The following is a 25069-nucleotide window of genomic DNA, read 5'->3' as shown; positions in this document are numbered from 1 at the left end:
TCACTTGGGAGGCACACTTAACAGTCCGGCCGCACGCGAAGCCAGGATCCGCACGACACTCTGCAGACTTTCAACACAAGGACAAGGAGTGGTGGACAACCATCACGAGGACCTTTTTTTTAATTGAGATTTTGTGTCATAATAATTATGTAAGCACATTTGCTTTGCCCGTACAAGAGGCTTTTCGTTATCACGAGGACGCCTCGGCACCAAGAAGGCACACCTGGTTTACCTGATTCTGCCTGATGTTCTGTATGCAACCCGATGCTTTTTTCTAGGGTCTTTCGGAAGAACAGCGGCAAGTTTTTTTTCTGAGACTGGATAAGAGGTGTGTCCGATGCATCACCAGCCAGCAACCACTCGGATGAGTGCTAGGCCTTGGCGGATAATGCTCGAAAAGGTGGCAGATTCTGCTTTTTTTGCACCGAAATTGGCAGAACCATACAAACCTTATGGCGGGCAATTCCTCGAATTCTGCTCCATTTCTTTATCCACATACCAAACATGCATGAAACTTACCAGAAAAAGTACCGAATTCTGCCAATTTTTCTGCCGGCATTATCCGCCAAGGCCTAATGAGTGCACGCATCAGCCATCTTTTCCGTTTGATCAATCGTGATCCGTTGTCCGAGTCGACACGTGAAAAGTGGGACAAAAGTGTCGATATTTCATGTCATCTGGACAAAAGGCGTCCTCGGCAGGACGCAGGACATCAATTTTATCTCAAATCTGGACTGTCCAGACGAGGTCTGGACGGTTGGACAGTCTGCCACTGGTATGCGCACACAATGCCGCTCTATCAGCAACTCGGCATCTGCCCTGTGCTCGAGCGAGCAGAGTGCAAACTCCGCCTCCTAGTGTATCGTGTCCACCACCGGGAAGCGCCAGCAGTCTCCTGGAATCCCGCCTCCAGGTCTGGCCCGATCACAGTGCTCGCACTACAAGGCCCAGACAGATCCTGCCGGCAATTCTTTCGGCAAAATATCGAAGAATTAAAAGAGCGGAAATTGCCGGCAAAATCGGAGCAAAATATCGAGATGTTTGGTAAAATCGATGCCTGATACTTGGATTTCTTTGTTTTTTACCCGTTCAGCAGGATACACTGCCCATGACGAGATCATGTCACCGAAATATCTCTGGGATTCACTGTGGATCGACTTGATTTTGGAAGAATTTAGGGACACATGCGTTGAAACCCGTGTTGAGAAACCGACCCTGCGATTTTTATAAAACGTTGTACGGGAAGTGGCTATAATACACGTTTTCCCGGAGCAAAATGGAGCAAAATATCGAGTTTCTTGTGCCAGGCTCGGCAAAATATCGAAGATTTCGCAGCAACATTTTGCCGCAAAATATCGAGGCGACCAGAGCAGAATCTGTCTGGGCCTAGCTCGCACAACGATGGGCGGTGTGCATGTGATAGGCAATGCGCCTCTACCGATCATTCGCCATAGTTCAGGGGCGTGTCGATCAATATTAGCGGCATACCGCTTATGGAACAACCTGCCTGCTGAGCTGAAAGCAACAGACATGCTTCCCTGTACTCAGTGACCGTGGTCCAGCTTGCACCAGGCCCATGCAACGGTCCCTGCCCTAACTCCGACCACACAGCCTCACCGCGAATTCCAACTGGCCATTATCAACCTCCCATCGTATTGAACTCACCTCCTGTGCCTCCTCTGGTCGTTCCCGTTCTCCACCAGCGCCAGCAGTACATGGAATAGTCTTCTTGCGGCTTCAGCTCTTCTGTCCTTTCGCAACGCCTGCATGCCTGAATCAACCCAGGTATTCCAAAGAGAAGGTGTCTCAAAGGGAGTAGGTATTTTACTACTCCCTGCTCTTAGCACTTCACTCTGCAGGACTGACTCAGCTCAGGGCAAGTATGTGCGGCTAGCAGAACAACCATTGCAAGACCAACTAATTACTTGGACACTTGATGATGCGTTGGTCAGGCTATGCCTATACTAGGCTATAGTATAGGCTATGGCCCCGAGATGTAGAATGGTCGCTCGTGTCTACGTTGTAGGGAGTTGTGCGAACTCGACTACTGTAAAAGCCATAATTATAATATATAACGAAGTGCTAACTCTAACGAGTTAACAGTAAGTAGGCCTCTTTTACGGGCAAACAGAATACAATTGACAGTGGCATGGCGAATGATTAGAACACAACACCAAAAAATGAAAACAATTGTATGTGTGAAAACGCAAAAAACGAGAAAAAAACAAAAAAACAAAAAAAAGGAAAATACAAGGGCACTGTCCTGCATGCCCGCCATCGTATCCAAAACCTCACAGCCGGGCCTGAGCCGGCCCTCCGAGATTGCCAACTCTCGCAATGCATTCACAGGACGGTGATATGACGATCGGGCACTGCGGATGCACATGATCGCCGACCGCAACAATGCAAACGCCAGTCGACACCAGACATATGTCATTGTCTTGGCATACAACTTCGTGTCCCCACTCGAAATGAGGGCACACAGGCGCTTGACAAATCTGGAGCACTCTGGCGCACAACAACCGGCCGTGGTGAAAACTAGTGGAGTAAATGTCCCACGGTCCACATTGATGATGCGCTCAGCATACTGCAGCGAGGAGTTAACGAGGAGAAATCTGTCGTTAAAATAGAAATCGTTCTCGTACTGTACAGAAATCGATAGATATACCGTAAAGTACCGCCAGAGCGCCCCACCGGGGCCACCATCTCATCCTTTCGTGGTCGTATTGTGCAGGTGGTCTGCTGTCTGTAGGTCATACGACATGAACCTTGTACACATATTGCACGTTTTGCAGTCAATCCGTACGAGTGTGTCCGTGGGTCTCGGTCGGCATACCATCGTCCAGCTAACGAGCTCAGGGAGCTGGCGGTGGTTGAAAGCCGGATCTAAAACCAGTTGTGTTTTAGGGTAAACTCTCGCCACTCCGGAGACATATTTTCCACACCTGTGTACTATTAATATCTTCCTATCATACCCTGGTTTCTCATCATTGTGTTGCTTTTGCCCGTAAAAGAGGCTGTTCTCTATCTTGAAAAAAAACAACAAAAACAATACAATACAAATCACCTCGTACCTTCAAGAGGACACAAGCTAGCTCCACACAAAACCTGCCAAGTGTGACCTTATTACACTAAGATTCTCACATCGTACACACTTCGTTGCACTCTGCCATACGATTTTCCTTTCTCTGGCTGTAAAATCAAGGTTGGGGCGCTCTCGCGAGACGGGGCGCTCTGGCGGTACTTTACGGTACTGTCCTATTGAGCGTTGAGAATAAGTGAGAATCGTTACCTTTTACTTTGGTACACGTAACGTGACCAGTCAATTTTGGGAAATCGTTATAATATAACGTTATAATATAACGATTTCCCAAACGCATACATGTATATCATGTATGCGCTTCGTTATTTAATGGCTTTTTTTACAGTACTCCCTGCAGCCTGGTCGAGTCTGGCAAACCTCGTCACGTCAACACGTCAACACTGCTGCAACTTGCTGTCCCTACTCCTGTGTCTGTCTTGTCTTGTCTTTGGAGTTTCTGTAACGGCCCCGCTAAGTCCGCCGCCATTAGGGCTTGGCGGATAATGCCGGCAGAAAAATTGGCAGAATTCGGTACTTTTTCTGGTAAGTTTCATGCATGTTTGGTATGTGGATAAAGAAATGGAGCAGAATTCGAGGAATTGCCCGCCATAAGGTTTGTATGGTTCTGCCAATTTCGGTGCAAAAAAAGCAGAATCTGCCACCTTTTCGAGCATTATCCGCCAAGGCCTAGCCGCCATCATTCGTCTTTCACATGAGTGTTGCGTACAGCCTTTGAACCTAACGTATCACGCGTGAAATCCTTGAGCCTAAACCGTAGGAAAGCTCAAATCTAGTCACCTTTTCACTAACAAGGCAGCACATGCAGACAGCTGTCAGAGGGTCAGAGTTGTGACTTGCAACATAAGTCATTGGGACTTTGGAACTCACATCATAGCCGGGCCGAACGGGTAAAACGGGTGTACAAAACCAATGTAACTAATTACTTGTCGTGCTACGACTTGCTACGTCATAATTCTCACAGTCACCCACGTGGCTTTTGTGCTGCCCACGCTGCACTTTTCCGCAATGTTTTTGGAAGCACTGGCTTTAGCGTACGTAACGTCGTTAGCATATTGGCATAATTTGTGTAGTTCGTCAACCAGGCCGGGAGTCGTCAAATATTTGACGACTCCCTGTCGTCAACCGCTAAACCCTACAAATTCTCAATTTTTCGTACATCTACGCACCTTTCCGGGTACAGGGTTAAAGTTCTCCCGTACACCTGCTGATCCACGAAAAAGGATGCATGGTCCGATCCACCAAAAGGCAGAGTAGCTGGATACAGTGCATGTGGGACTCAACAGGGCCACAGTTCACGAATACGGAGCGCATGTACCATCGGCGACCTAAACAGAACTATCCAAAGAGAGATTGGAAAAGAGAAAAAACGATGACGGTCAGACCATGTACCATGTCATGGTTTTGCCGCAACCCACCAAACACTTTTTGAGCTGAAGCCAAGGCGTGCACGCGTGTGCTTCAAACTGTTCTCGGGCATATATCTAAAACAGGAGTAGCTCCAATGGACAACTCCGGAAGGGAAATCTAAGTGCCTCGGGCCAAGAAGACGTAGGCATCTTGTCATTTGCCTGCGTAGAAAGTCGGAAGGCGTACCTGTGCCAAACCACGTTGCACTTGTGGTGGAAATGGACAATGGAGAACATCAAGGTACGTTTTACTTCCAGTCGGGCGTTTTCCGCCAGCCACGGGCAATTCCCCAGCAGAAGAGTGGCGAGCGGCCGCCGACCATGGATATCATGCTGTCGCAAGCAGCCATGTTTCTCGACTACTACTACCCACAGCATGCGTATGTGAATGTACACACGCGAATAGCATTGCACCTGATCGACGACCAGGGCGAGAACATACTGCGGCTGCGTGACGTCAACGAGCTGACCAGTGGCTGCACGGTGCTGATAACTGTGACTGGCCCACCGGAGAGTCATCCCACTCTGCTCATTGCACACACCGTGGCCGTTCACAGCTACAAGTCCCCGACGTTCTGCGACTACTGCGGCGAGATGTTGTACGGCCTGATACGGCAGGGTCTCAAGTGCGCCGACTGCGGGCACAACTTTCACAAGCGCTGCGCCGACAAGGTGCCCAACACCTGCCCGCGCACCAAATCCATCACGGCGCCCAGCTTGGCGAGAAAGAGCATCTCGGAGAAAGTGTGCGACATGAGCAGCAGCACCAATCCGCAGAGCTTAGACTTGCCCGGCGTGTCGCCGCATCGCCCGTCGATCAGCAGCTTTGGACGACCGCAGTGGATCGACCGTGCCGTCAAGGTGGCCGAGTCGGAGGGCAAGGTGCGCCAGCACAACTTTGCTATCCATAACTACATGCAACCGACGGTGTGCAGCCACTGCCGCAAGCTGCTGCTCGGTGTGTTCCGCCAGGGCTTCCGCTGCCAGGTGTGCCGGCTGAACGCGCACAAGGGCTGCCGCAAACACATGTCGCGAGTGGTGTGCGTGCCGCACCAGTCCTCCACCCGGTCATCGCTCTCGTCCGACATGGACGTCAACGGCCTTCTGGCGGGAGGTTCGATGCGCTCATCGGACACGGAGGAGGACGGGCACGGCCATCGCTCGACAGACCTGGACGCCTCACTGACGCCCGAGGAGGACGCTCCCAACATTCCGCTCCAGCGCATCTGCATGTCGGTGCGCAAATCGCCGAGAATCGGCCTTCAGCCGGACATCATCTACTCCGACTGGGTGGTGTTCCGCAAGGAGGGAGACGAAGAGCTGTCGCTGCGGTACTGGCACCTGGACACGCGCGACCTGCGCATCATTGACACCAACCAGGCCTCTGACATCAAGGACTTGACGCGCTGTCAGACGCTGCCGCTCACGCGTATCATCTGCATCCGCGACGGTCCGTCCCAGGGCGACGGAACGCGTCCGCGGCATCACTTCAGCTTGCAGGACCACGACAAGAATGTGTATCTGGTCGGTGAGGTGTCTGCCACGCTCAGCACAACCTCTCTGGCTAAGTATGTCTCCTCCGGCACTCCGCCGGACGAGGTCTTCTGCTCCAAGCTGCAGACCAAGGCGATGACGTTCAAGGAAGCACTGCAGCGGGCGCTGGACGACAAGCGCGTTCAGTCTCTGCTCAAGCTGCTGCGCAACGCTCATCAGCCGGTCGGTGGTGCTACCAAGGTCAGCCAACACACACTGAACAACGGGACAGTGGCTGCCAGCAAAGATGATGGCCCTACAGGTGTTGCCAGCCTGACTGCATCGGCTGTATCGCTGATGGGTAGCGAGTCAGCGGCCATGCTGCGCGATGTAGGGAACATGCCAATGTCGGAGTCGCTCTGCGGCATCGTCTCGGAATCAGCCTGTAAGTCTGTCTGCCCCCGGTGCTTCAAGCCGCTACATGTACTATGGATGCTGCTGCTGCTGCTGCTGCTGCTGCTGCTGTTGTTGTTGTTGTTGCTGTTATTGTTGCTGTTATTGTTGCTGTTATTGTTGTTGTTGCTTAATCGACTGTTCTCTTGCTGCTCCTGAGTGGGTAAACACAGTAAAGCTTCGTAGAGCGACCAGTTTTAGTGCAACGACTCTACTCAAACTGGTAGAGCTGCCTCAACGAGAAAAGTAATAAGGAATGCACCCAAGCATTTAGTTACATGTAGTATCACTATCACCAATACCGTATTTCCCCGTAAGTTAGTTCTCCCCAATGACTTACAGTCCATTTCAAAACTATAGACGCGTACCTAGGCAAAAACCGTTATGCCAGCATCTATACCACATAAAATCTGTGATCACTTTGTGCATAAATTTTTCCAAATTGGGCGTCTGTTATCCAATCGTTTAGAAACTATATGAGAGTAATTGTGGAGCGGTCCTGAGCAATATTCCGAAAACTATTCTCAAAAAGTTCCAGCCATATTTGAAATATTTCAAAAACCCTACGCGTCTATAGTTTTGAAATGGACTGTAGTACCCCCCTATAAAAAATACACTTTCCACTGCCGAGGCTATCACCCCGAAAGACAGTCCCCCCCCCCCCCGAAAGATAGTAAGTTCGTACCCGTCCTACATGTACAGACACCGTACAGTACATACATTATATGCACGGACACTAGAGTTGCGCAGGCTTCCCACTGCGTGTCATTTACCCCCGATAAAAAAAGTACTCCCGAAAGTTAGTACTCATGTGGCTGCTAAGTTCGAAAGTTAGTACGTACTAACTTACGGGGAAATACGGTAGCTCAGTTCTCATTGGAATGGAACCTTTCAGTTCATATCAGTTTATGTAACTGTAACTGGATGCAGCTTCTCATGTCAATCAAGATAGCTACCAGGATAATAACTTGCACCAGTGTTGAGAGCCATGCGCTGTCTGCCCTTTCCTCCTGCACACGGCTGCAGCTGCAGTCTATTTATGTTCTGATGTGTAGCTCACTGTGCGTGGGTGTGGGTGTATGTGTGGGTGTGTGTGGGTGTGGGCGGGTGTGGGCGGGTGGGTGTGTGTGTGTGTGTGTGGGTGGGTGTGGGTGGGTGTGGGCGTGTGTGTGGGTGTGTGTGTGGGTGTGTGTGGGTGGGTGTGCATGCCCATGCGCATGTGTCTGTGCCCATATGTATGGCCGTCTCTCTCTCTCTCTCTCTCTCTCTCTCTCTCTCTCTCTCTCTCTCTCCGACAGCTGTTGTCCAGATGGATGGTGACGGCGACAAATCCGTCAGCCCTCGCCTGTTTGTGAATACAACAATTTCCGCCGAGGAAGACATGCAGTATCGTCTCGAGCACAGTAACATGAAAGAGAGGCCGTCCCAGGAGATGTCTTCTATATATCAAGTGTTTGCCGATGAGATGCTTGGCTCTGGGCAGTTTGGTATTGTCTTGGCTGGGGAACACAGAACTACTGGTGTCAAGGTGGCGATCAAGGTGAGTAGCTTGGTTTTAAGTTCCTGTTTCAGTTTCTCTATCTGTCTGTCTGTGAGCACTCACTCATCAGATTGCTCTTGTTGTGTGCTCCAGTTACCTACTGTGGTCCGTCTAACTGCCTGCCTGGCTGCCTATCTGTCTGGCTGGTTGCCTGCCTGCCTGGCTATCTGGCTGGCTGGCTGCCTATCTGTCTGTCTTTCTGTCTATCTGTCTATCTGCCTGTCTGCCTGTCTATCTGGCTGGCTGGCTGGCTGGCTGGCTGGCTGGCTGGCTGGCTGGCTGGCTATCTAGGTGGCTGGCTATCTAGGTGGCTGGCTGTCTATCTGCCTTGTCTGTCTGCCTGTCTGTCTGTCTATCTGGCTGGCTGGCTGGCTGTTTATCGGCCTGTCTTCCTATCTGTCTGTCTGTCTGCCTGTGTATCTGTCTGTGTATCTGTGTATCTGCCTGTCTGCTTGTCTGTGTATCTGTCTGTCTGTCTGTCTGCCTGTGTATCTGTCTGTCTGTCTATCTATCTGTCTGCCTGTCTGTGTACTGTAAATATACAAATTTTCGGCAGCTATTTAATTTCGGCTATATTCGGCACCGACCCGGAACGCCTAAATTAAAACGCCAATGAAATTTTTCACAGCATCTGTCGCACCATGCCCTCTACCCCACGCCGAAAATAAATCGCCGCCGAAATGTCAAAAATCGTGAAGTGCCGAAATTTTGCAGCGCCGAAATTTTGTATATTTACAGTATCTGCCTGTCTGCTTGTCTGTGTATCTGTCTGTCTATCTGTCTGTCTATCTGTCTGTCTGCCTCTCTGTGTATCTGTCTGTCTGTCTACCTGCCTGTCTGCTTGTCTGTGTATCTGTCTGTCTGTCTATCTGTCTGTCTATCTGTCTATCTGTCTGTCTATCTGTCTATCTGGCTGCCAGTCTACCTAAGCTAGAGAAACCATCACAGACAACAGTAGTAGATAGCTGAGTCCAGGAGCACATAACCCCCAAGAGTGTGCAACTCCAGCTATGGGGTCTGCGACAGCAGAACTTCACATCACGTGATGAACCCGTACACATCATTTGCACCCGGTGCATGTTACATACAGGGTTGCATGCAATCCTGCTTTGGGTTCAACTCTCTTGTGGTCACTTTACACTGTTTGCCAGAGTAACCTTTTGAACCATGTCACGTGATGTGAAGTACTGGCGTCGTCGCAGCACTGTATAGAGGTTGTGTAGGTAGTTGCACACGCTTGGGGGTTATGTACTCTTGCTGAGTCACCCAACACAACAGGAGCACTGAAGACTTGATACCAGGAGTATATAACCCTCAAGAGTGTGCAACTCGACTATGGGTGCTGTCCCGACAGAATTTCAAGCTGACGTCATTTTTATGATGCAATGTGCACTGTACACGTATTATCAGACGAATCCGTAACCTGTGGTGGACCAAAGTCCATCTGATGCTGTACAAATTATTGCAAAGAAAAACGTGTGATGCTTGGCACCCGTACATATGTTGTAAATCACTGGTGCCAGGAGCATTGCATCATAAATAATGACGTCGACTTGAAATTCTGTCGGGACAGCAGGGTACGTGGGAGTTGCACACTCTTGGGGGGTTATGTACTCTTGTTGATACTGACAACTGTTGCCGTTGCCACCATATTGGTGTGCTTCAGAATAACCCACAGTACTCCGGGTCCCCTATGACATATCTCACTTTTCTTCTTCTTCTTCTTCTTCTTCTTCTTCTTCTTCTTCTTCTTCTTCTTCTTCTTCTTCTTCTTCTTCTTCTTCTTCTTCTTCTTCTTCTTCTTCTTCTTCTTCTTCTTCTTCTTCTTCTTCTTCTTCTTCTTCTTCTTCTTCTTCTTCTTCTTCTTCTTCTTCTTCTTCTTCTTCTTCTTCTTCTTCTTCTTCTTCTTGGTTGGCGGACAGCCACCCAGCGAGGATAGTTGGGTACCCTTCAAATCTTGGTTTTAACACGCCAAACCGGCTTCTAAAGGGCCGGGGGTGGGTGTTCGCCAACCAAGTCGAGCTTTCGTTCGTTTTTTTCGTTTTTCTAGTCTACTTGCTTGTGCTGCGCCGCGCTGGAGCGAGTCTATCAGTAGATGCTTTCGCCGCTTAGAGCTACTATTGCACAAAGCCACAACACTGCGCGCTGCCATTCGCTGTATGCGTTCGCTGCACCAAGCTGCTGTTAAGCTGCACGACGCCACAACACAAATTCACCACAACAGTCTCGTCCACAACTTCACTACAACAGTCTCGTCCATATTTCACTACGCTGAGCACTGGCCTGCTCCCGCTCTGAAGAGCTTTTTAGCCTTCGCCGCTTTTGCTCAACCCCAGGCATTGGCCCACAGTGGCATCCGCTTCTTTTTTCTTTTTCTTTTCTCCTTTTACTTTCTCCGTCACTGCCTAAAAAACAGTCGAGACGGTTTTTTACCCACCAGTTTTTATTGGTGCGAATTACTTTCCTTCTTCTTCTTCTTCTTCTTCTTCTTCTTCTTCTTCTTCTTCTTCTTCTTCTTCTTCTTCTTCTTCTTCTTCTTCTTCTTCTTCTTCTTCTTCTTCTTCTTCTTCTTCTTCTTCTTCTTCTTCTTCTTCTTCTTCTTCTTCGCGTACTTCGAGTACAACCAACACAAAGCCATGTCTACATTGTGCAAAACCTATATCTAGTTCAAACATGGCTCGACATCTGAAATCTTGCCGGGCTTTTCAGGCCAAGGTCGTCGATGAACCGCTCACTCCAACCAGGAGTAGTAAGACGGTCGTTGCCACTGCAATCAGCCCGCAATCCCAGCACAGTGCTGATGGCGACGAAGAAGAGAAGTTGGAGCATGGCTCCCAGAATGTGCTAGACCACAAAAGCCCAGAGCAGGACAGTAGCAAGCTCAATCTTCCCAAGTCAAGCCCGGCCTGGGAAAAAACAAACACACAACTAGAACAACACATCACACGCCTGTTTCCATTGTCAAAAATACGAAAAAATGATCCAGACGATTCACTTGATCAGATTACCTCGTTCCTCAGATTCTTCTTCCTCGACCACACCATCTCAGAACCCACCCCAGAGCGAAGGTCGAAGAAGCCATGTCAGTCCAAATGCCTAACTGAGCTCTACATCAAACGCCGTGCACTGCGTAAGCAATATCGAAGGAGAGATAGGCTTGCCGTCCATGAGGTTGAGACCATCAGATCAGACTACAACCGTGTGCAAAAAGACATCAAGAAACTGAGAAAGATCATCCAAATACAAGAGCAAGACCGTGAAGCGCAGAAACAGCGGACGGCCTTTCTTAAGGACCCTTACGGGTTTGCAAAACGCATGTCCCAAAGCAGATCACGTGTAACACCAACTTTCTCGGAACAGGCCTGCTTTGAGTATTTCTCCAAACTTTATGAAGATCCCTCTCGTGAGCAAATTTTCTCGGATCCAGATTTCTGTCCAGCTACGAGTAAACCGTCCACACCACTATCTGATAACAGCCCCAGTTGGAAAGCCTTCCAGAACACTCTGAAAAAATGTAGAAACAAATCTGCAGCCGGTCCAAACGGTATTCCATACATAGTGTGGAAAAAGTGCAAATGTCTGCACGGCATTCTTTTCAATATCTTCGAGAAAGTCTGGAAGACAGGATCCATTCCGCTGTCTTGGCAGTGCGCCTCAGTAACGCTTCTCGCAAAAAGTGACAATGACTCTGACCCGGCGAAATTTCGCCCAATTGCCCTATCCAACTGTGACGGCAAGATTTTCTTCGCCATGTTGTCAAAAGTTCTGACTCGCCACATGCTGACGAATGGGTATTTTGACGGCATGACCCAGAAAGGCTTCTTGCCGGGTATGTCCGGTTGTATTGAACACGCCACTCTTTGTCACGAGGCCATGAAAGACGCCAAACGCCACAAGCGTTTGATTGCCATGGTATGGATCGATTTGAAGAACGCCTTTGGCTCAGTAAAACACAATCTGATCCAGAGGGCACTGCAACGCTACCACATCCCGCTGAAAATCAGGAACCTTGTTTACTCTTACTATGAGCGTCTGACAGCATTCATTAAAAGACCACTCACTCAGACCTTCCGGTACAGCATCGGCGTATTTCAAGGTTGCCCACTTTCCCCTATTCTCTTCAACATCTGTTTCCAAATTCTACTTGATTCTCTTCAGACCAAACCGATCCAAGCCCTTTCGTACAGTTTCCGTGACACAACTGTCACTGCTTCGAACACTGGATTCGCCGACGATTTAGCAGTCTTCAGCAATCGAACTCATGGTGCGCAGAAGAAGTTAGATCTGGTTGATAGTTTCCTTGCCTGGTCAAAAACGCAGGCGGCCCCTCACAAATGCAGGTCGTACGCAGCCAAATTGACCAACAACAAATACACCTGCTTTGACCCCGCACTCAGAATATCGGAAACTCCAATACCAGCTCTAAACGGCCAACAATTCAAGTTTCTAGGCAGGATGCTAACAGATACAGTAGGTGAGATAACGCAACGCGAAGACCTCATAAACTCCACAAGATGCCTACTAAAGACAGTTGCCGAGACAAGACTGTACGGACACCAGAAGTTGTGGCTCTACCAGCATCAAATCATCCCCAAAATAGCATGGCAGCTCGAGATACTTGATCTCAGCCACAGTTTCGCCAAACTCCTACACAGAATTTGCCTTCCATTCTTAAAGAAATGGGCAGGCTTGCCCAGACCCGCAGCACCAGCAATACTCTTCATCGGCGCTCGGGAGCGCTTCGGCATACGTTTAACGTACATCCCTACGCTATGGAAGCAACGACAGGTCATTAGATGGAATATCATCAAGAACAGCAGCGACAAGAACATGGCAAACCTGTACCAACATCACAGCAAACAACAGTATCTGCTCACAAGACAATACTCCGCAATAAAAGAAATGGAATGTGCCGAGGCAGCGATCTCTGAAGCTAGTCCAACTAACCTCCAGCAAGGCAGGGCAGGACTCGGCTTTAGGCATGACAAACAAGAGAAAATCAAACCTAGAAAACAAATACTCAATACCATTCATGAAGGTGACTGCCAAGACCAGCTATCCCACCTCAAAAGCCTGCAAATGCAAGGCAGCTGGTTAAAGTGGAGAGACACGATGTTTGAAGACCTCACTTGGAAAAAACTGTTGTACGAAGGCTACGGGAGGACTTTCTCCTTTCAACTAAACTGTGTATTAAACACACTACCAACAGTTGACAATCTGAGGAGGTGGGGTAACTCTGTGGTCGAACAACAATGCCCTCTATGCAACAGGCAAGCTACGCTCCGTCACATATTATCAGCATGTCCAACAGCCCTCCACCAGGGCAGATATACCTGGCGCCACGACAACGTACTGAAATGCATAGTAAAACTAGTAAACGAAACCATCCAAACTTATCAAAAGGCCACGGCATCAGCAGAAACGCAGAGTAAACAGAAGAGAATTGATTACATAACTTTCTGCAAGGCAGGAGAGAATCTCCCCAAACAGCCCCCCTCCCAACGCAAACGGCTAAATGACCAATTTGTAACTAGCTCAGCAGACTGGCAGGTCCTGGTGGACATGAAGGATGAGAAACTTGTTTTCCCCCACTTCATAGCACCTACAACCTGTCGTCCAGACATAGTGCTCTTCTCCAAAGAATTGAGAAGAGTTCTGTGGCTGGAACTCACGGTATGTAGTGAAGATCGCTTTGCACAATCGCGCGAAATCAAAATCGAACCCTATCGTCACCTTCATAGCGCGTGTGTAAGGAATGGCTGGGATACGGAAAGTCACACAGCAGAGGTGGGAGCGAGAGGCGCCATATCCACCAGCTTGGATTCCTTCGCGAGATCCTTGCGCTGCACTAAGGAACAGCGCAGGCTCTTGCGGAGGAATTGTCGCCAAGCAGCGCTGAACTCAAGCTATGTCCTATGGCTAAGGCGAAGGGAGCGAACATGGCGCGACTGGCCGTTGTATTAAAACTGTTTGGTGAACCTGTTGTAGAGCACTTGGTGGGCGATCGGCCACCCAGCGAGGATAGTTGGACGTCCTTAAAATCAAGATTTGAACTCGCCATTCCGGCCTCTAAAGGGCCGGGGGTGGACGATCGCCAACCTTGCCAACCTCTCGTAGTCACTTGTTCTTGTCGAATCGTTATTTTCATAGCCTTCTCGACATTCGCCCTACAAATTACCATACATCACAACGCAACTACCTGTACATGACACACCATACCATACGGACACAACCACACCCCAACTGTACTGGGGGCCTATCTCTTCGAATTGCATTATATGAGTTTCTTTTTCCTTTTTTCTTTACCCGTTACTGTCTAAAAAGCAGTCGAAACGGTTTTTATCCACCATTTGATGGTGAGCATTTCCCTTCTTCTGCTGCTGCTGCTGCTGCTGCTGCTGCTGCTGCTGCTGCTGCTGCTGCTGCTGCTGCTGCTGCTGCTGCTGCTGCTGCTGCTGCTGCTGCTGTGGTGTTGTGTTGCAGGTGGTGGAGAAAGCCAGCAACCAGACGGACGAGACCAACCAGCAGATGAAGAACGAGGCCAAACTTCTCTCCAGCATCGACTTTCCCGGTGTCATCCGTCTGTACAGCATGTTTGAGAGCGAGAAACGTCTCCTCATTGTTATGGAGCGCATGGACAGTGACATGTTGGATATGATCTTGTCTAGTCCGGACGGACGGCTTCCCGAGAGAACCGGACGTTATCTCATTTTCCAGGAAAGTGCAAGTTCATTTGCCGACATGCTATCTCTTTATTGTGTTCTGTGTTTCGTTGTTATCATGGAGGTGTGTGTGCGTGTGTCTGTGTGTGTTTGTGTGTGTGCTTTTTTGTGTGTGCATTTTGTGTGTGTGTGTGTGTGTGCGTGTGTGTGTGTGTGTGTGTGTGTGTGTGAGAGAGAGAGAGAGAGAGAGAGAGAGAGAGAGAGAGAGAGAGAGGGAGGGAGAGAGAGAGAGAGAGAGAGAGAGAGAGAGAGAGAGAGAGAGAGAGAGAGAGAGAGAGAGAGAGAGAGAGAGAGAGAGAGAGAGAGAGAGAGGTGCCAGCTAGTTCGGTTGGTGGGTACACTTATGCCTGATTGTGTTGGGTCTGTTGCCAACGGGCTCGGCTGCTTGAAGGTGTCATGTTGTACCTGCCACCGAAATTAAAGTTGCACCGAAAATTACAGGTTTTACAGTAAAGAAGTTCTGCAAAACGAAAATTCGAATGAAGTTTCACGACGGGCCTTGCGAAAATGTGTACGAATGTTCGCACAAACTTTGTGTTCTACACATTTTCGTAGTTTGCACGCGCCAAGTGCACGTACGCCATGACCCCATCTCACGAAACTTCCTACGAAAGTTCGTTTCGCGTTCCCTGCAAGTTTCGCGTCCAAAGTTGCGAAAGTTCGTGCGAAGTTTCTCACTTCATGACGTAGAGCGAAAGTTTGTACGCATTTTCGTTTTGCAGAACCTCTCTAGTACTCTGCTTCGCTGTGGTCAGAATTTAACTTCTGAGATCACCCCTTCCAATCCATATACAGTCGAATGTCACTTATCCGACCACTTCGGGAATCAGGCATGTTGGATAACTGAATATGTTGGATAACTGATAATAATAATTATCATTTTTTATGTGCATATATGGCTGGATTTCACTGATTTATGTACGCAATACCCAAATATATTCATGCATATTCCATGCACACATACATGGTAGCATACTTGACCACATCTACTTCAAGTAAATGCGTATTACAGACCTTCGTGTAAGAAAAATCCAGGAGAGTGAACAATCACTCTCGCTATCCTCTCAAGGAGAGTGGTGGGAGAGCAGTCCCCCCCCCCCCCCCCCAAAAAAGTCACTCGCCTTATCTATCCAAGGCGAGCACAATACGGGGTTTTTTCAACATCTTGCCATACCCCAATCGGATTCAATACCCAATAGCTGCCAAATTCGTTCTGGAAAATTGCCGTACGCACTACAAATGAAAGCTGTTCGGACCACAACTTTAGTTTCCCTTCATCAGGGACAATGACACACGCAATGGGAAATTGAGACAATTCGCTATGATCCATGGTATTTTTTGTAGTAATAGTATTCATCGTAGAGCGCTCCTTTCTTCTGTAGCTGACCGCTAAAGACCTGTGCCTGGCGTCACACAGGTTTATGCATGCCCGGACTGTCACGCAACAGAGGGAAATCCTAGGCTTTATGTAAAAAATACTATGATTGCCGCCCAAGTGCGGAAGAGAAAATTTGCAACGGTACGTAAAATACCTTGCGAGTGCCGTAACTCCACTATTGGACCTCGGATCGACTTCCGATTTGTTGGAGCCGACAGCTGAGAACTTTCTTATGCGAATAGACCTTTCGATTACTCGATTCCGTTCAGGGAAAGCCGAGTTACGAAATATTGAGTGTTTTCAGAACTTCATAGTGATGCGGATGCGCTTGAAATTCTCAAGGCGCGCGACGAAAAGTGCGCCCTAAAAGAAAATAAGGAGAGCGAAGGCGCGCGAGAGCGATCGTCTCCTTTTACCAGATGGTCTGGTATTACACCGTATAATATACAAAAAAAGTTTGTTTTTATTTATTTTTTAGAATTTTACTGTTGAGAGTCATAAAATTACCACTCCCGGGCTTGTCGGATAAGTGACATTCGACTGTACCACTGAAAGTACGTAATATTCAAGAGAGGGCTTTATTTCGAGTGCGGTGGTATGTACGAGTTAGTGGTGTGATGTGAAGTTCTGCCGTCGCAGACAACATTATCATACTCTTTGTTGTCGTTTTTCTTTTTCCAGAGGTGTTTGGAGAGCTCCGTGTTAGTGCGGTATTTTTCGTGGCATGTCTTACAGTATTAAAATTCGAACTTCACTTTTTAAAACTTTTCTATTGTGTGCACAGATCTTGGCAGCACTGCGGTACCTGCACAACAAATCCATTGCTCACTGTGACCTCAAGCCGGAGAACTGTCTGCTGACAGGTGATCCCGACATGCCACAGGTCAAGCTCTGTGACTTTGGCTTTGCGCGCATCATTGGCGAGCGCAAGTTCCGCAAGACGGTCGTCGGCACTCCGGCCTACTTGGCACCAGAGGTGAGTGGTGCCTGTCTGTGTGTGTGTGTAAAAAAATGGAAAAATGGAAAAATGAAAAATAGGGATTCACTGGCCAGAAAAAGTCACTTCAAACAGCTGTGTGGTGGATACCAGGCTAAAAATAGTGGCGGTCAATTCATCAGCCTTGCAAGCTGTTGAATCGTGTAATCCCAGCACAAGTTGCTATGTCTAACATAGCTGTTCGCTATCACCGCTTCCGCGATGGGCATGTCTGAGGTCTGAGGTGTGTGTGTGTGTGTGTGTGTGTGTGTGTGTGTGTCTTTCTCTCTCTGTCTGTCTCTCTCTCTCTCTCTCTCTCATCTCTCTCCTCTTCGTGTTCCTTTGCACTTATAGCTGGTTTCTGCTCTGACACATTTGACATTTCTTTACCTGTTTCTGGCACTTGCGTTGTGTTGGTTAGCCAGTGTGTAGTTAGAGCAGAGGGCAAAATGTCCCAGTCAGGGGAAGAGGGCGAATGCCCCAGGTTGAGATACTACACACAGAGTGTAGTCAAACCAGGAGGCTAATGCCCTGGTCTGGGTATCTACCCTATTCATTGCGTACTAGTACCAAGCTGGTTATTTGAACGGACATTTCGGTTTCGTTTGCATCGAAATACTTTGCATTAGTCTAGGTGCGAAGCAATCGGGATATTTCCTAAGTGGCTTGGCTGGTACCATAACGGTTTCTTATCGCCTTAGCAACGGGCGTTCAAACCCGCTGGCACCAAAGGTGGCCAGTTATCTGCTGGCGTATGCAATCCCATCCAGATTGAGATCAGTGTTGGTGATTTGTACGTCAGACAAACCAGACAACCATCACGAGCCAGTACTCACGGTACTGTTGTGTTCCGAAGAACTGGCGGTCAGCCTCCCTGACGTTAGCCTGGGCCGTTCTTTTTTCTTCTTCCTTTTCATGTATTACAGTCTATGCACAGTCTATGCACAGTCTATGCACAGACTATGCATAGTTGAGTCACCGTGTATACATGGGTATGCTATGCTTGGTGAAATTCTAGCCTGTTCGTTCTTCGGTACCCGACAGTACTGTAGTTCAGCTTTCCACAGCCCAATCTGCGATTCAAGAGCGGTAATAGATCGCTAGAAAATGTTAATAGCGAGTAGTTATCAGGACATTACTTAGCAATGATAAGGCCGTAACTCCTCTTAGCTGCTATATTTGAAGTTTTTGAAAGAGGTTTGGAGAGGTTTTTTATTTTATTTTGAGTAGCCAAGGACTTGGTGCGGCTGTGTGCGGTGGAAGCAAGTAATCGGTATAATCATTCAGTCTTGTTCTCTCTCTCCCTCCCTCTCTCTCTCTCTCTCTCTCTCTCTCTCTCTCTCTCTCTCTCTCTCTCTCTCTCTCTCTCTCTCTCTCTCTCTCTCTCTCTCTCTCTCTCTCTCTCTCTCTCTCTCTCTCTCTCTCTCTCTCTCTATCGTTCAATGTCACAGGTACTGAATAACCGTGGATACAATCTCTCCCTTGACTGTTGGTCAGTTGGTGTGGTGGTCTATGTGACACTAAGCGGGACTTTCCCTTTCAACGAGGGTGAGGAGATTACAGATCAGATCAACAGTGCAGAGTTCCTCTTCCCCAATAACCCCTGGGGAGACATCTCAGCCGAGTCGCAGCATCTCATCATCAACCTCTTGACGGTATGTGAACGATGATCGTTGTGTGCTCGTGTGTGTGTGTTTTTCTGTGTGTGTGTGTGTGTGTGTGTGTGTGTGTGTGTGTGTGTGTGTGTGTATGTGTGCGTATGTGTATCATGTGTGTCTCAATGGGGTTTAACTGTCAGCGTGGCCAAAACCAAAGGCATGGCGGTGAACACTCCGGCGAATACGCCAATGGCACTGGATGGTGGTGAAGCCATGGATTCTGTGGATTTGTTCACGTATCTTGGCAGTGCCATACACTGCGATGGGTTGTCCTCCCACGACGTGCAGGCCCGCATTGCCAGAGCATCCAAAGCCTTTGGTAGCTTGAAGCAGGCTGTGTTCGAGAACCGGTCATTGACTCTACAGTGTCGCCGTCGCGTGTATGTTGCCGTGGTGCTCTCTACCCTCCTGTACGGTGCGGATACCTGGACAACGAAGGCTCCGGACCTACGGCATCTCAACCTCTTCCACCATCAGTGTATAAGAACTATCGTCGGAGTGTCGAGACAGCAGCAATGGGAGACACACGTAACGTCCTCGGCCCTCGCAAAGACCGTAGGAGTGCCTGGGGACATTGGTCGCATCGTATATGTGTGTGTGTGTGCGCGCGCGCGCGTGTGTGGGTGTGTGCACGCGTGTATGTGGGTGTGGGCTTGCATGTGTGTGCGCGTGTGTGGGTGTGTGTGTATGTATGTGCGTGTGTGCATGTACATGTACCTTTGTGTGTGGTGTGGGTCTCGGTATAATAATGGTCTTGAGAGATGGAAGAGGCTAGCAGACAATGTTGTCATGCACCAAACAAATGTACAGTGTTTCCAAAGTATACTGGAAAATCAGAAATTTTCGGCGGTGTAATATTTTCGGTATTCTCCTAAATCGGCGGTTCGGTGGAGGGAAATTTTCGGTAAACCCGTTTTCCAGGTAATGTACTACTTTGTAGTACCGCATAGTATCGAAATTTTCGGTGCGTTTTATTTTCGCTAAAAATTTCGGCACCAAAGTTACCGAAAATAAGTCAAGTTCCAGATTCCGAGCCCTTTGGTCTGTGTGCCCGTGTGTATGTGTTCGGATGTGCATGTGCGTTTGTGTGTGTGTGTGTGTGTGTGTGTATGCACAGCTTCAACCACGCAAACGCTATACGACCGGCAAGGCCATGAACCACAAGTGGTTCGCGTGCAAGCAGCTGTGGGAGGACCTGCGCGCCCTGGAGACCAAGGTCAACGACCGCTACATCACACACGAGTCGGAGGACGAGTTCTGGAAGCGCGGTGGTGAGCTCATTCTGGATTCTGTCGACGGCGAGAGCGAAACCGCTTCGGATGTCGATGATCTGGGGCGTTGTTGCGATGGTAGTCTGCGTATCTCAGCAAGCGACCTCATCATCACTGACGATGACGACATGGATGAAGAGGAAGCCGAGGAGCTGGACGAGCAGTTGGCCGTGATCACCGCAAAGTCCGAGAGCTTCTTGTCCGTGGGAACGCCCGTCTGATGTCGTCTCACAATGCTGGCATGGCACGGAGGTGGGTATGGCAATGAGATGGCGGTGGTGTCGGTGCTAAGCGGCGGCTAGCATTGCCGTGTGGCACTCTCACGCACTCACACTCACACCAGCACACTGGTCTCTGTTTAATCAGTCTTGCCGGTGGCAGTGCACTGGTTGTGCCGAGAGGCCACATACAACCTGGTACTGCTCTTCCTACAAATTTATATCGACATATCCTCCAGTTACTGGCACTAGACGAGTATTCTAGTGTATGTACTTAATATCCCGATGATTTTCTCACTATTATTTATCTCAAATAGTGGACCCTATCTTGTTGCTCGTCGTCGTTTCAAATATTTATTCTCCCGTTGTTGTTGTTGTTGTTGTTGTCGTCGTCGTTGTTGTTGTTGCTATCATTGCTGTTGTTGTCGCGGTCGTCAGCGTTGTCCTTCCATATCCTTTAGCATGTTGTTTTTTTCCGACATCTCATGCTGCACTCCCCTCTTCTTTGCTGTATTCTGTGCTGTGCGCTAAAGGCTGGGAGCGCATGCATGCATGCATGCATACAGCTGGGCATTACGTACACATGTACTAACACACACACACACACACACACACGCTCAGGAATACTTACGCACATTGACCAGCTATCTCACCAATGCTGCGGTTGTACACACCACGTTTCTACCATTTTACGCACTCGTCACGTTTGTACGTTGAGACGGTACATCTATTCATATTCTCTATCTCTCCCTCTCCTCTCTCCGTCTTTCTCCCCCTCCCTCTCTCTCTCTCTTGCCGTTCCCTTCAGTACAAATCTTTTACTTTTTCTCCGTTGCTTAACCATTGGGCCTTTAATTTCGTTGCTCGTCTTGTCCACCCTACACAGCTATGTCACACACTGTCTGTGTAACTCGCATCCATTCTACTCTCCAAGACCAGTGCTCTCTGTGTAACTGTGGCGGGGGTGGTTTTGCACTGCCTTTACAGGGGCGTCGGACGGTAATTTAGTGTGCTACGGTCAGCGATCTGAAGTACAATTTACTTGTGGGGGAGGGGTGGCTGAGCCGAAAATTATGGAAATTTAGATCCCAGATCAGTATATTGTATTGATTCACGGGGTACCTGGGGTAAAAAGTGGTACGGTCAATACCGTAGTGACCATACTGAGTGCGACGCCCCTGCTTTAATAGGGGTCGTCCCTGAAACGAATATCATTCACTGGGGGGGGGGGGGGGGGGGGAGAAAGCCAAAATCGCAAGTCAACCGACACTGTACAGTCTACTTACTTCGCTAATAACGACTGCGGATATAACGACAACTCGCGAATAACGACAGAATTCCCGTGTCCAGAGCAAAGTCCCATCCAACTGCACTACATACCGTATTGTCTCTATTACAAGCACAGTCTCTTGTAGAAGCCCATTCTCTATTATAACCTTTTTTTTATTTTTATAAGTGCACACCAAGAGGGCTTTGAAGAGATACAAGCGCAGGGCGTATAAATTAAATGGAGAACTGTATGGATCATGTCCATGCACGTGAGACGTCACACAGTATCACATATATTGAGTCTTTTATTGACCTTTGATAAATAATTATTAATACCCACACACTCATTAGTGACCACACCATCAACAGTATCAAATTCATATAAATTTGCTTTGACTCAATAAACATCTCTGCACTTTTCCCTGAGGAGTATTTTATAAACAGCATTTATTGGCTTTTGAGCCAATACAATTTAATGCTGTTTATAAAATACCACTAAGGACAATAAATACTGTTTATAAAATACTCCTTTTTAGGGAAAGTGAAGGTCAACATAGTTATGTATGATAAATGTAGTAGCCTCAGGATTTATTGCAATTACATACCAGTATAAAAACCTCGACGGACCTCGGTTTTTATACTGGTATGTAAATCCTTCGGCTCTACATTTATTATATACATAAACACATGCTGTGGTAAACGTCTGTGATCCCCGAAATCTAAATTTCAGACTCGGTGTACTAGGAAGCACAAAACTGCAGTCCCGGTACCTGCTGGGAAACGTTGTGCTACTGATATAATGAAAAATAATAGGCAATGTAATGTATTATGTACGTACATGTACCAGCTGGTTGAACAATTATAAGCCCGCAGGATGGTGCTGGGGTAGGCATCGGCCATTGAAAACTGAATTCCGTCTGTTTTACGTGGAATTTCTTGGAGTTTCCCAATGTATTGTACTTGAATAAAATTCTATTTTACCTTTCATATGGTATCTCAATTTTTTCACGTCTACATGACTTTATTTTGCCCGTAAAAGAGGCCGTTACCCCGTAAAAAAAAAAAATTATAAGCCCGGTCTAGTAGTAGAATCCCAGTCTTGTATAAGCCCGGGGTCCGGACTGGTTGAAAATATAAGCCAGGGATGAATTTATCCGGTATCGCATCGCAGTTTGCTAACCAAAATCGATCTACTGCTACTCAAAAATGACAGTGACACGCAGAAAACTGCGATATATACATTGTACATATACAAGCTATCCATGCTTTTTGTAGCTTACGCCACAATTGAGATTTTGCACAGCAAAAACTGCTATGCAAACACACAACAGTAAATTCATCCCTGTAAGCACAGGGCTTACTGTAGAATGTCTTTGGGTATAATGAGACTTCGCGTACAGTGTATAACGACACTTCGCGAATAAGGACACTTTTCTGATGCCCCGCCGAGTGTCGTTATAAATTAAAGCCAAGTTGACAGTACATATACGCTACACGTGTACATGCATGCGATTTTAGTCGTCCAGCATAGCACGCTGCGTTCGTTTCAGAGGAAGGGGTACCGGGTCTGAGTACGAAAGGAGCGATGTTTGCGTTTTAAATGAACTGTATTGAACTGTATTTTACGACTCCCTGGCTAACGTCAGGGAGTAGTCAGGGAGTCTGCCATGACCCCATGCATTTAAACAGACTTAGCAGTCACAGCCTGACCAACCGTACCAGTTCCGCCATCTCTGCAAAGTCTAGTTCTGCCTTATTCGGAAGCTAGAGGCAAAGCCCGGCAAGGACAAGAAGATCCAAACTAGCGACCAGCAGAGGATATTTTTTAAATCAACGGGTTTAAATAGAATATCAAATTTGCAGCAAGCCTCGCCACTGCTACTAAAATTGAATAAGACAAGAAAGTGTACAAATAAGGACAGGGATAGAAATGTCTTGAAGCAACGGGCCCGGCTGTCCCGTGACGAGGACAGTGGTAGCAGCAGAAGTGCTACCCGATCTATGGGGCATCACGGTCAACGGCTCCAACGCCAGAATGCAGAGCATCTGCGAACAAACTGCCAGGATTGAGAGTGCGTGACTATTGTCGCCCAAGTGTTCCGTGTGCCTAGCTTTGTATCTCAAGCACGCATGCGCGCGCGAGCGTGCGCACACACACACACACACACACACGCACGCACGCGCGCACACACACACACACACACACACACACACACACACACACACACACACACACACACACAGTGGTGTAACTTTCCACAGGCAGCCAGTCAGTCACTCCAAGCACAGACCACCTACAGACAGACATGACCAGTGCTGATGCTAATAAATAAAATGCTAGTTGTGTAGTTCCTAACGTTACATACAATATACACGAGGGATGATCCTCAAGAAGAGGGTTCGTCTCTCATTCGTGGACCATCATTGCCACTAGTGCAGCACGTAGGCAGTGCATATACACGTGATACAGTAACACCACAAATAAAACTCTCTCTCTCTCCCTCTCTCTCTCTCTCTCTCTCTCTCTCTCTCTCTCTCTCTCTCTCCCTCTCTCTCTCTCTCTCTCTCTCTCTCTCTCTCTCTCTCTCTCTCTCTCTCTCTCTCTCTCTCTCTCTCTCTCTCTCTCTCTCTCTCTTTCTCTCTCTCTCTCTCTCTCTCTCTCTCTCTCTCTCTCTCTCTCTCTCTCTCTCTCTCTCTCTCTCTCTCTCTCTCCCTCTCTCCTCTCTCCCTCTCTCCCTCTCTCACATTTGACATACAGAAGTCTCTCGAGCTCAAGCTGCTCCAGGGGGTAGCGACGTGTACAGGCCTGTACCAACTCCTGGCTAGGGATGCCCAATGCCGCAGAAGCGTCTCGCGGTCATACACACACACACACACACACACACACACTCACATACATACGCACACACACACACGTACACGCACACACACACACACACACAAGTCGTGCAACTCGTGGGCAGCAGCTGCCGCACACACAACCACCACCTTACCCATCGCCCGGGTTCGGGGCACTGCAGCTACCGATCTCACACTACCGACCACCGCATAACCATAACGATCGGCATGCAGGCTCCAACCCCACGCATTCGGTCTCGCCAAGCCAAGCCAAGCACCACCACACTCGCATCCCTACAAAAAAACAATCACCTTCTCCTCATGTGTCCGTGCTTGCACGATACAGTGTAACAGTCAGGTATGCAGCCAGGATCAACATGGAGAGATAGCGCAGTGGCTCGGTGGCCGTGGTTGGATGCCTATTCGGACCAGTGTGCAGTAGGTAGAAGATAATGGCGGCAATCTTCTCGTAGGCGACAAACATCAGTGCCGACATGGACACGGTCTGAAGCAGTTTGATCTCAATGCCTTTGTAGAGGCCGGCCATTCCAGACTCCCTGCAGAGAGTGGAAGATAGGGTGTGGGATTGGGAAAGAATACAGGAAGAGAGAGAGAGAGAGAGAGAGAGAGAGAGAGAGAGAGAGAGAGAGAGAGAGAGAGAGAGAGAGGAAAAGAAAACCATCATGGACAGAGCAAGGGGGTTAAGACAGGAGAGAAAAGAAAATTGCAGTGATAGATTCAAAAGAATGCTTCCACAACCCTCT

At 48.4% G+C, this 25069-nt stretch overlaps 2 protein-coding genes across 2 annotated transcripts in view; one reads left to right on the top strand and one right to left on the bottom strand.

Annotated features, from left to right (window-relative positions):
* Window positions 1-4473: 4473 nt before the first annotated feature.
* On the top strand, window positions 4474-21131 carry LOC135820924 (serine/threonine-protein kinase D1-like). Its single transcript, XM_065333986.1, has 6 exons — window positions 4474-6427; window positions 7734-7975; window positions 14459-14687; window positions 16855-17051; window positions 18503-18706; window positions 19827-21131. The coding sequence occupies exons 1-6, from the start codon at window positions 4729-4731 to the stop codon at window positions 20199-20201; spliced, it is 2946 nt and encodes a 981-aa protein (XP_065190058.1). The 5' UTR covers window positions 4474-4728; the 3' UTR covers window positions 20202-21131.
* Window positions 21132-24613: 3482 nt separating this feature from the next.
* The window catches only part of LOC135820923 (peroxisomal membrane protein PMP34-like), an 8832-nt gene continuing 8376 nt past the window's right edge, over window positions 24614-25069 (bottom strand). Inside the window, exon 9 of the mRNA XM_065333985.1 lies at window positions 24614-24862. Within this exon, the coding sequence (XP_065190057.1) occupies window positions 24625-24862 (238 nt within the window). The 3' untranslated portion in view covers window positions 24614-24624. The remainder of the gene's footprint in view (window positions 24863-25069) is intronic.

Source organism: Sycon ciliatum, chromosome 7, assembly GCF_964019385.1.
Source record: "Sycon ciliatum chromosome 7, ocSycCili1.1, whole genome shotgun sequence".
Taxonomy (NCBI): Eukaryota; Metazoa; Porifera; class Calcarea; order Leucosolenida; family Sycettidae; genus Sycon; species Sycon ciliatum.
This window is presented reverse-complemented; position numbering and strand designations above follow the sequence as displayed.

Coding starts and splice junctions, on each gene's coding strand:
- LOC135820924 (XM_065333986.1), top strand. CDS start 4,729: ATGGACAATGGAGAACATCAAGGTACGTTTTACTTCCAGTCGGGCGTT. Junction 14,688..16,854: donor AACCGGACGTTATCTCATTT/TCCAGGAAAGTG, acceptor TTCTATTGTGTG/CACAGATCTTGGCAGCACTG. Junction 17,052..18,502: donor CGGCCTACTTGGCACCAGAG/GTGAGTGGTGCC, acceptor TCAATGTCACAG/GTACTGAATAACCGTGGATA.